This window comes from Podarcis muralis, chromosome 14 (genome assembly GCF_964188315.1).
Source record: "Podarcis muralis chromosome 14, rPodMur119.hap1.1, whole genome shotgun sequence".
Taxonomy (NCBI): domain Eukaryota; kingdom Metazoa; phylum Chordata; class Lepidosauria; order Squamata; family Lacertidae; genus Podarcis; species Podarcis muralis.
The window spans coordinates 36104586-36116674 of NC_135668.1; the positions used below are offsets into that span (position 1 = coordinate 36104586).

Sequence of the window (12089 nt, forward strand, 5' to 3'; positions counted from 1 at the left end):
CTTTGTGTCCTGTCACATTGACCACCACTCTTCCTCAATGAGAAAAGAAAGCCAAGTAGAAGTTGTAAAAGTGCCTGGAAGGAAGGAAGGCCAAAATCATGCTACCAATTACTGTAGCTACTTATTAAAGTTATGTTTCAGGGATGCTAGCTAATTAGTAAAATAATTAAGACAATAAAACAGCATGACAAAATAGGCTTCACGCAAGAGTTCCATATCCTCCAAAGGCACACGGGAAGCTGTTTTGCACCGCATCATAGAATCATAGAATTGGAAGGGATCCTGAGGGTCATCTAGTCCAACCCCCTGCAATGCAGGAATCTCAACTAAAGCATCCTAGACAGATGACCATCCAACCTCTACTTAAAAACCTCCAAGGAAGGAGAGTCCACCACCTCTTGAGGGAGTCCGCTCCACTGCTGAACAGCTCTTACTGTCAGAAAGTTCTTCCTGATGTTTAGTCGGATTCTCCTTTCTTGTAACTTGAAGCCATTGGTTCGAATCCAAGCCTCTGGAGCAGGCTAGTTTCTATACATGCCTCTCTCTCTATCCTCCATCCAGGCAAGCAAGAGGCGCCATCAAAATTCAAGGATGCATTCCAGCCAGGCTAAAACACTCAAGGAGGGTGTGAAGTAGGGGTATGATCTGGGGACAGGGAGAGGGCATGGCTTGGGGAGAGTCTGAAGGGCCAGATAGAGCTGGAGGGCCACATTTGGCCCCTGGGTTCTGAGATGCTCCACCCCTGTCTTCATGCTCAAGGTGCTTTGGTTCTCCTCAGCAGTTTCAGGAGGGCCTCCTTGACATCGTTGTTTCTCAAACTGTAGATGATGGGATTCAGCATGGGGTTGATGACCGAGTAGAAGAGAGAGATCAGCTTGTCCTTCTCAGCTGAGTAGCTGGCCTTGGGCCTCATGTACATGAACATCCCACTCCCGTAGTAGATGGTCACCACGGTGATGTGAGCCGAGCATGTGGAGAAGGCCTTCCGCTTCCCATCCGTGGAGGAGATTTGGAGGATGGCGAAGATGATGCGGACATAGGACAGCAGGATTAAGACAAACGGCATGAGCAAGGTGAACGTGCTCCCTGCCACCATCATGGTCTCGTTGAGGGATGTGTCGTCGCTGGGACAAGCCAGCTGGAGGAGGACAGGAACTTCACAGAACAGGTGGTCAATGACGGAATTGCACAGAGACTGCTTCATGGTCAAGGAAGGGACCACGGACATGAGGAAGCTGCCAAGCCAGGCCCCAATGGCCAGAGCGAGGCAGGCGCCCTTATTCATTGCCATCGTGTAATGCAGAGGGTTGCAGATGGCAACGTACCGGTCAAATGCCATCACCAGGAGGAGGAGGCACTCGGCCGCCCCTAGGAAGAGCGTGATGTACACTTGCGCAGCGCACAGCTGGTACGAGATGGTCTTCCTGGCCACTAAGAAGTTGGCCAGCATCTTGGGGACCACTGCAGATGTGTAGCAGATGTTCAAGAAGGCCAGGTTGCTGAGGAAGAAGTACATTGGGGTGTGGAGGCGAGAATCCAAACAAGTCAGAGCCAATATGGAGATGTTTCCAAAGAGGGTCACCGTGTACATCACGGACACAAGCACAAAAAGGAAGATCTCCAGTTGGGGGTGGCCCAGAAATCCGAGGAGGATGAACTCGGTGAAAATAGTGAGGTTCCTACTTTCCATTCCGGTCACAAGTACCTACCTTAAAAAGCAAGAAGGGAGAAGTCACATTTCCCAGAGGACCAAGCTTAGATATTCCAGAAGAACATAAGAAGCTGCTTCGTTGGACCTATCATTGCTCCATCTAGCTCAGCATCGTCTACACTGACTGGCAGCTGATACCCTGGTTCAATCCTTGGCACCTCCAAGTAAGTCTGGGAGAGATCCCCCTGCCTGAAACCCTGAAGAAATGCTGCCAGTCAGGGAAGACAACACTAGGTGGACCAATAGCCTGATTCAGTATAAAGCAGCTTCCTATGTTCAATGTTTTACTCAGTCCACTACCTGGAAAAATTCTGGAAGACCCCATACTTCTTCATCATTACCACTCCAGTCAAACTAGCAGCCTCTTGGAGGTGCCTTTTATTTATTTATTTAAAAATTGTGCACGCTTTTCTGTAACATTCACACATCAGACACTTCCTATGCCTGAAGTGTGCCAGCTGGTCATTAAAAGGGTGACGGTTTTAAGAACTGGTGTTGAGTTTGATTTCCCCACCTGCTCATCCCTCCCTGTCCTTTTCCCCTGTGTGACTGTAGTAAGCCTGCAAGCACAGACTGTCTTGTCTGAATTGACTGTCTGTAAGCCAGTCTGGGAGCCTTTTTGGCTGAGGAACGGGATACAAATGCTCTAAACAAATAATAATTTTTAGCTTGACCTTTGAGAGCAGAAGTGAGTGTGCATCTGTACTCAGGGTGTACGCTAAAGGAATCTCGTAATGGTGCTGATGGGTGTGAAATGATCAGTTAAGGCTGCAACCCAAACAACACCCTAAGCCAGGGAGATAAACACAAAGTCAGTGGCTGAAGAAAACGGCAAAGATATTTCGCCACCGTAAACAAAAGAAAAGATACACCCAGATAGGAGCTAAGCGCTGGTGTGTTGTTGTTTTTTTCCAGCAAATGGAAATTGTGAAACAGCCACAATTCCACAGATCTGGATCACCCATCTTTTTGCTGGCATTTTGCCAGCAAACACAGAGAGAGAGAGAGAGAGAGAGAGAGAGAGAGAGAGAGAGAGAGCATTATATGCAGCTAAGATAGCATTTCATTTGATCGTAAGTTATTTGGTTCACAGCACACAGTACCCCTGAACTGAGATATAAACCCTTTGGGCATGAAAGTTTTCAGATGTTGTTACGATGACATTGGCACACATTTGTTGGGTTCAGGGATGAAAGAATACCATCATTGGAAAGATTTGCAGGCAGGAATAAATATATTTACTTGGTCCCCAAGTATATTTACTTGGTCTCTGCATCTCTAGTATTGGGAATAGGTGGGCTCCCGGCAAGGTGGGATCAGTTGTAAATTGTTGGTACATAATGTGATATCTGGCATATTGAGAACAAAATTAAACTGTCTTCTCTTGTTTCCTGATCATCCATCTACTTAGACAATGGAACGGTAGTGTTATAGAGCATCTGTAATTCCCTCCTGAAACACATTTTCTTAAAGGCAGTGGTTTTCAAACAGCAAATTTTGAGGTACACTGGAAGCTAATTGATGGTTCTTCACAATCTGAAGATTAGTAGTGGTGAAATAGCACCCCTGAAGATGGCTTGCTCACAGCTAGCTGTCTTAGTTTCTAATCCACATTTGCAAATCCACAACCAACCCTCTTCCAAAACCACATCTGTGAAGGAATGCCTTCCCAGTTCATGTGGAGAACAGCATCAGTGGTACCCCAGGTCAGATGAGCGTATGCCCTAAAACAGCTGTGCAGAGAGAAGGTACATGGGATGCTGCCTTATAATTACTGGTCCATCACTGTACTGGCAATGTCCATGTACTGTCCACACTGACTGGCAATGTCTCTCCAGAATTTCATGCTGGAAACATTCCAAGCTCTACTTGGGGGTTGAACTTGAGACTTTTGCATGCAAGGCAGATGCTCTTATCTCTGAGCTACGGCTCTTCCCATGTAGATGCACTGTAGATTCCCAGGCAGGTATTTATTTGTGAGTGACTTGAAGCAGATTGAGGTACAAAAAAGGAAACAAATCCCCACAAACTGAAGATACGATGAAAAAGAAATCGAGATCAAAAATTTGTTTCATGCTCACATAAATGCATACAGTATATTAAAAAAAACAAAAATTAAAAAGACAAAAAAGTATGTATCTACATATGGGTCAAAACAGGTTTGTGATATTTTGTGAGTTAGATCTGCTCAGATTGCTGCTGTTGGGTCAGCAAACACTATGTTTGTATTATTTTGGTTTAGATAAAAATGTGTTTGTTGCTTGCTTCAAATTGTTATTAAATTCCACACACAAAAATATTATACCTGTATACGATCTGTACTGTATTTATGTTAGTGTGTAACAATTTTTTGATCCCAATTTTGTTATCATGACTTCAAGCAGTTCAACAAGGATTTCCGGATCTCAGTTGTTTAATGGCAGTAACGTAGCAACTCCTCGCTCCCTCCAAATCATACTGCTGAAATGTATAAAATATAATCAGGAGTGGATTTCTGTGTGGAAGGGCTGTGAGCTCAATCTTGTTCTGATGTCCCAAACAAACCCCTGTGCTCAAAATTTCATTCTAAGTGTATGTCTTTTGAACCTGGGTCCAGTTGGTGAATTTCTAGCAAAAAGGGGAAAAATAGGAAGCTCCTACAAGCATAATATTTGCCCTCTCCAGCCCTTAAACATATTCTCCAGAGTCCTCTGAAGTGTGCAGAGGTTCCTTAGCAGGATTTTGGGGGTTCATTGGCAACATCAACAGGACAAAAGACTCCTTGAAGGAAGACATTTTTCTTAAACCATTGCTCCCAGATAAATACACCCAAACAATCATTATTTCACAAATAAAACTTTGAGCTAGGAATACATTCTGGCCAACCAACAACGATAAACAACACTTACATACATGTTTGATGCCTTTAATTCTCTTTGTGTTTCCTTCTTCATCATCTCTTGGTAACAGAACAAGGTGACTGAACTCAAGATGTCCGTTCCAAATATTCAGCAGTGCCTTCCTTATGCAGAATGCTTTTCATGGAAACCTCATTTACCTCTGCATGACAAGTTGGTATATTTTCGGATTTGGGGTGGGGGAGTTAAAGGTACATCTCATGGAAGGGAACTATAGAAATCCAAAATCCCTCACTCACTTCCTTCAGCATCTGAGGCCATTTAAGTAGGGTTTAGTTTGGGCTCACTATCATTAAAGCTTAAAAAAAATGGCAAGAAGATATTGTTCCTAGAATGAGGAGAGAGTTCCAAGTAATTTTTTTTTACTTGAGTTTTCCTAACTGACTAGCAATCCTGGCAATGCCTTCTCTTCTCTGGAATTACTTCTCTCATCAATGCCTTTTTGTTACTTACCCCAGAGGGCTAGGCTATGGTGAAGGGAACTGATCTGGTTCTGGTCTTCCAGGGAAGCCTTTTACCCCTAGAGTATTTGAACTCAAAGGGCCTTGGAGGCCATATATCAACCATACTCTTTGTGGTCCTTTCCAACTCTATGACTTCACTCCCTGGCACCCAGACCTCTCATTATTGGGGCATTTGATTTTGGGCTCTCCCCCAAATGTCACTGTCAGCAGCCACTGATCATTATAGGAATTGTAACTTTAAGAACTGGCTCCTTTTTAACTTGTGTCTTTCAGATGGTAAGCCTGAGGCACTGCAAGCCTTACTACCTACTTCCTGTTACCCTGCTCTTTAGCTAAAAAAAAGCAGAAAGGTTTAAAATGCCTGAGGCAAAGAATAAGAATAATAATAAAAGACACACCATGAAAAGGGGGTGGGGGAGAGAGGAGTAAAAAAAAGCAAGCTCAGTGCCAGTTCTTGGAAGTTGCAGATCTTTTACCTAAAGCAGGGATGGCCAATGTGGTTCCCTCCAGATTCCGCTGAACTACATTTCAAATCAAGCCCAATCGTTATGCTGTCAGGGGCTGATGGGAGTTAGGTTCCAGCAACAACTGGAGGGAACCACATTGGCTGTTTCTGGGCTAAAAAGTAGGGTATAGGTGCTTTAAACAGATCAGTAAATAAATATACTGCACTTTCAGAGAATTCTAGAGAGGGTGGGACAGATCTCCAAGTAAGTTTTTCCCCCTGAACTTTCAGAGTCCGCAAACTCAGCTGTCTCTGCCTCCATTGAAAACTGCTCTGTGTCCTCTTTTATCTCTTACACCTCCACCCCACACCCCATGGTATGGATTTAAAGTGTTGATGTCATTCTTTAAAGTTTGGGGCCAAGTTACCTGAACAACCATCTTTGCCTATATAAACTTGCCTGGAATAAGGTTACTCTAAAGTCTGGCTCACAAACTGGTTGGTTGGTTGGTTGGTTGGTTGGTTGGTTGCTTTATACCCTACCTTTCCTCCAGAGAGCTCAAGTTGGTGTACATTGCTCTCCCTATTTTATCCTCATAAAAACCCTGAGAGTTAGGTTAGGCTGAGAGTGAGTGACTGACTCATGGCCACCCAGTGAGCTTCATGGGTGGAGTGGGGTCATGGCCAAATGGGGGTTTGAACCCTAGTCTCCCAGATTCAAGTCTGACACGCTAAAAAACTGCACCATATGTAGTTCAGAATATATGGAAGGCATCTTGTTTTACTCCTGATCTAACCATTAGCGTCCAACGAGAGAAGGCACATCAGTCGGACATCCCAACCTATTAATGCTCCCTTGTCAAGTCCAAGACTCTGGGAAAGCATTGCCTGTCTCTGGCCCTCCATGTCATTGGACTCCCATCAGTCTAAGCCAGCATGGCAGACTTGATTCTGGAATGTCTCATTTTTCCTTAGGACATCCCTATTTTCTTTGGGAAAATGTTGGAGGATATGGTAGGACATCCCTATTTTCATCAGAGAACTGTTGGGGGAGTGTTGAGTTATGCAACCCTCAAGCCAAGGAGATAAGTAATTATTCAACCTTTGGAAGACATCTGAAGGCAGCCCTGTATGCAAAAGTTTTTTTTAATGTTTAAAGTTTCGTTATGTTTTTATATATGTTGGAAGCCACCCAGAGTGCCTTAGGCAACCCAGTCAGATGGGTGGGGTATAAGTAAATTAAAAACATGATGGAATAGGGTGTCCCTATTTAAATTGGAGAAATGTTAGAGGGTAACGATGGAAAGTGTAGCCCAACGATATCTGGAAGGCTCTGGGCTGCCTACTCCCTGCGGCAGTGCATGGCTCAGCCCTTAGACTCATTGTCCCACAAGATCCAGCATCTTCTAGGAATGCAATGAGACGCACAGAGACGCTGAGCTCATTAGCAATGGACAATCCGGTAGCAATGGGTACAATTAAAACTGAATGTTTTCAAATGCAGCAATCACTCTAAAGTTTGCAATAAGAATGGTAATAAGTCCAAATGGGCCCTATTAAAAAGTTTGGCAAAACTTTGCTATGGTTGACATAGACTGCAGACAACAGCTAGAAGTAGATTTTACTGGGAAACCCTACTGCAGATTGACCTTTATACTAAGGTTGGGAGTACAGAATGGGGGGTGGGGTACAGAAACCTAGGGAGGGTGGTATGGAGTGCAATGTCTAGAATGCTGAACAGGAATACTACACACAGCAACATCCTAACAGCAAACCCAGGGCAGATCTGCACTATGGGTTGAAAGCACATTTGATGCTCATTTATAGCATATGGTTTCCACCAAAGAATTCTGGGAATTGTAGTTTTGGGATGCTGTGAATAGCAGCTCAGTAAGGGGAAAACTACAGTTCCCAGGACTCTCTGGGTGGAATCACGTGTTTTTAATGTATGGCATGGATCTGCCCTCTGTTATCTGAGCAACTGTATTATGTAGCCAAAATACCCCCCTACATGCACACAAGGGAGATAGCAGCAGCCTAAGGGGGAATGGAGCTAAGATTTGCATAAGTATTTACAGCCCAATAAGGATTGAGTATGCTCATTGAGCATAGAAAATTGAAAAAGGAAAACCAGAAAATAAAAGAGAGGGGAAATGGAAAGGAATAGGCAGAGAAAGGTATGGCTGGCTATAACCCCTGAACAGGAACATCCGCACTGCTTCAGTTAAGGCCTTTTTAAGGTAATACCTCTCCCACTTTAGCCTCTGTGCCTGTGTAAATATCTGCACTTTTGATGTACAAGCACTAGAAATGAGTGAGAACTTTTTTTTTTTTGAACTGAGCTGAATACATGAGTTGCCAAAAATCTGCAAAGAGAAAAACGTGAGCCAGCTTCATCCAGAACCCCATGTGGTACCTTAAGAAGAGGGGTAATGGGTGCTAAGGGACCAATCAGCTTTATGGGGTGACACATTCTCCTTAAGGAGAGAGGCTGCCCCAGGAGAAATTGCAGCAAAGTTCATTTATGGAAATTCTCCCTGTTTGGCTCACCAAGCCAAAATCCCACTCAGACAATAAACTTTGCAGTATGTGTTTGACTAGTGCCTGGGGAATCATATAATTTAGGTGGGGAGAGGAGGGAACCTGGGGGTCATCTTCTTGAACTTTCAGTTCAATGCAAGAACTAAAAGTACAGGGTTGTCCTTCAAAAGGGCTTGCCAATTTGGTGGACTCCAAATCCCATGAGCCCCCAGCCAGTATGGTCAACAGCTAGGGATAAGAAGATTATTTTTATATCGCACACCTAATCCTGGTTGTAGTCATTAACAGCTTATGTTCCACAAACTTTTTTAACCCTCTTTTAAAGTCAACAAAGTCGGTGACCATCACTGCTTCTTGTAGTTATGAGAATTGTATGAAAAGTACCTAAAAGAATCCAACTACCTTGCACCCTACAACTTGACAGGGCCTTTTCAGTGGTAGCTCCCTGGTTGTGGAATGCCCTCACCAGTGAGGTGTGCCTGCCTTAACCACTATTAACAGGAGGAATCTAACCATTTCTGTTGACACTGGCTTTTGGTGGATGAAGAATACTGTTTCTGGAAACCTCAAGATCGTTGGAGGGAAGAACCTTTGTAATTGTAATTGCTTTTGGAATATTTTAATCTAGAGATAGGGATTTTTTAAAGTTGTGCATCTGTTTGCCACCCTGGGCTTTTGGGGAGGAAGGATGGGGTAATCATCATCATCACTTATTATTTATAAAAATAATAAGTGGCTATCTTATTATTATCTTATTAACACCTACCTGGCTGTGTTTCTCCAGCCACTCTGGGTGGCTCCCAACAGAATATTAAAAACACGATAAAAGATCAAACATTAAAAACTTCCCTAAACAGGGTTGCCTTCAGGTGTCTTCTAAAAGTCAGATAGTTGTTTATTTCTTTGACATCTGGTGGAAAGGCATTCCACAGGGCGGGTGCCACTACCAATAAGGCCCTCTGCCTGATTCCCTGTAGCTTCATTTCTCACAGTGAGGGAACTGCCAGAAGGCCCTTGCAGCTCGACCTCAGTGTCCAGGCAGAACCAGATGCTTGTGGGAAGCTTGCTAGCAATTCCTAGCAACTGGAATTCATAGGCACAACACTTCCATCAGTGGAGATAGGCATCACAGCTAGTAGCCACCAATAACCCTTCCATCCATGAATTTGTCCAAAATCTTCTTTTAAAGCCGTCTAAGTTAGTAGCCATCACTGCCTCCTGTGAGAATGAATTCTATGGTTTCATAGGCCATAGAATCAGAGTTGGGTCATCCAGTCCAGCCCCCTGCAATGTAATGCTTTAAATACATAAACATAAGCACGCACACACTGACTGGTAGCGTCTCTCCAGAATGACAGGCAGATTCCACCACCACAGCCCCACAACTTCACCTGGACATGCTGGGAATTGAACCTCTGCCTCTTGCAGGCTACGCTGGACTACTGAGCCCCTGACCCTTCCCTGAACCTAGTGAACCCCACAGGCACATCAAGGCAACACATTTAAAGCACACAGCTTCCCCCAAAGAATCTTGGGAATGGGAACTTAAGGGTGCTGGGAAATGCAACTCTGTGAGGGGTAAACTACAGCTCTCAAGATCCTTTTGGGGAAACCATATGCTTTGAATGTGTGGTGTGGATTCACACTGAAACACTAAACCCTGTTGACACAGCTGAAGCCCACAGCAAAGCAACTCCACACCACCAGAAGTGCTTAAATGAAGGGCTCTCGTCCATCCTGTTGTTTAATGTTGATAGAAAGCTTTCTGTACCTCCACTAGTTCCCCATAGTCCCTATGATATTCAAATCACCGCCTCCCCATACTTTCCCCTCCCTTAACCCATATTTTCTCATCCCCTCTTCTTTTTGGACTATCCTTGGTATGAGAAAATCAAGACTGTGGGAAGGGAGAGTGTGGGAAGATCTATGATTCTCACATTTGGTGGAGAACATCACATGGGCAACAGAGAATTAATGGAGGTGCAGGAAACTTACTATCCATGTTAAACAACTGGGTGGATGAGCACTACATTTCGATATGGACAGCCTGGATAGCTCAGTTGGTTAGAGCACAGTGCTGATAATGCCAAGGTGGCAGGTTTGATCCCCATATGGGAGAACTGCAAAGTCCTGCATTGCAGGGGGTTGAACTAGATGATCCTCAGGATCCCTTCCAACACAATTCTATTACTCTATGCAATTCGATACAACATTGAGTTTTCTACTTAACTGTGATAGATGCATCTGGATGGGCATGCAAAATACCTGCGTATCTAACTATGTGCTAATCTAGTTTAATTGCACAGTTGAGTTTGCGAGCCCTGTATCCCCAAAAGAGTTAGCCTATTTCAAAGGTCCTTTAGAAAATTTGTTTCCTCCAGAGTCTCTCTCTCTCCCTCTCTCTTGGTAAACAACACCAAGAAGTTCTCCCCATGATTGGTATTAGATTTGGGGAGAGGAAATGGTTTGAATCCACTGTTTCTTTCAGAACACCATGAGAGTCTTAAGCAAGAGGGAAGTTTTGCTTCATCAGTCTTATATGGCTGACACTTCCCCGTGATTCTGAAGTTCAGAATTAGGGAGGTCTACAAGAGGAAAAAGAGAAACTGCTTCTGCATACAGACTCCGTGCTGAGAATGTGATGATGACATAAAAAGCCATCTCTTCAGGTAAATGGGGGGGACGGGACAGAAGGGGAGACAAAAAAAAATTTAAAAACCTGATTCCTATTCAATTATGTTGACTGCGATTGCCAATGTAAAGTCCATTTCCATTATTGCAACATTGCAATAATGTCTATATGAATACCACAAGATCTCAGCTGGAATTCTGTGCAAGGTTGTGGTCACTGCACCAAAAGAAAAGAAAAGAAAAAGGCTCAAAAGGTGCTGAAAGGGGCAACCAAAATGATCAGGGAACTAGAAGAATTATTCTACAATAAATTATTCTACAATACAATGTTCCACTTTGGAAAAAGTTGAGTTAAGGGAGAGGTATGATCAAGGTGTATAAAATGATGCATGGTTGTGGAGAAAGCAGGTAACAAGTCATTTCTCTCTCTCTTTCAAAATACTAGAACCCAGGGTTATCCAGTTCGGTAGAATGACCTACAGCTATGCTACCCTGAAGATGCCCCATGTTAACTAATCTCAGTAGCTAAAAAGGGTCAGGCCTGGGGTGTGAAATAGCTTGAGGATACTGATTGCCATAGGCCATTTGCCTTTTCACTCTCAGTTACTTTTTTACAAAGTTGCTTAACAAGCATAACCGATCAAAGATTTTACAAAAGAGAAAAACGACATTACAAAATCTAAACCATGACCAACTGTACAAAAACAAGAAACAACAAAACCAAGAGGCTTCTGTGTGCAGACCCCACAGAAAGTTTTCAAGTAAATGCTGCATAGATGCAGGATTTAAAGTAATAAAAAGAGAAAACGTGTAACAAATTTATATATCGGCCAGTCTTTTGACATAGTATATATTGATTTCAGTACGTTTTTTGACAAAGTCCCCCATGATATTCTTGCAGAGAAACTGGTAAAATGTGGTCTGGGTGAGGTAACTCTTGGATGGATTTGTAGCTGGCTGGCTGGCCAAACCCACAAAGTGCTTATTAATGGTTCCTCATCATCCTGGAAAAAAGTGACAAAGTAGGATTCTGCCGCAGGATTCTGTCCTGGGCCCATTGTTGTTCAACATCTTTATCAATGACTTAGATGAAGGTGTTGAGGAGATGCTCATCAGATTTGCTGGTGATACCAAACTGGGAGGGTCGCCAATGCCACTGAAGACAGAATCAGGATTCAAAATGACTTTAACAGATTGGAGAACTGGGCGCAAGCTAACATAATGAATTTCAAAAGGGACAAATGTAAAGTTCTGCACCAGTTGCACATATATAAGATGAGGGGCACCTGGGTTGCTAGTAAGTAGTACATGCGAAAAGGATCTAGGGGTCTTAGTAGACCACAAACTTAACATGAGTCAACTGTGTGATGCAGCAGCAGCAGAAAAAGCTAATGCTATTC

General features: G+C 43.6%; 1 protein-coding gene across 1 annotated transcript; it reads right to left on the bottom strand.

Moving 5' to 3' along the window:
• Positions 1-477: 477 nt before the first annotated feature.
• Positions 478-1690, bottom strand: LOC114584737 (olfactory receptor 2K2-like). Its single transcript, XM_077918378.1, has one exon. It carries the CDS (start codon positions 1688-1690, stop codon positions 755-757), a length of 936 nt encoding a protein of 311 aa, XP_077774504.1. The 3' UTR covers positions 478-754.
• Between the last annotated feature and the right edge of the window lie 10399 nt (positions 1691-12089).

Bases quoted from the DNA above. Each gene is read 5' to 3' on its own strand.
- LOC114584737 (XM_077918378.1), bottom strand. From the start codon at position 1,690: ATGGAAAGTAGGAACCTCACTATTTTCACCGAGTTCATCCTCCTCGGA.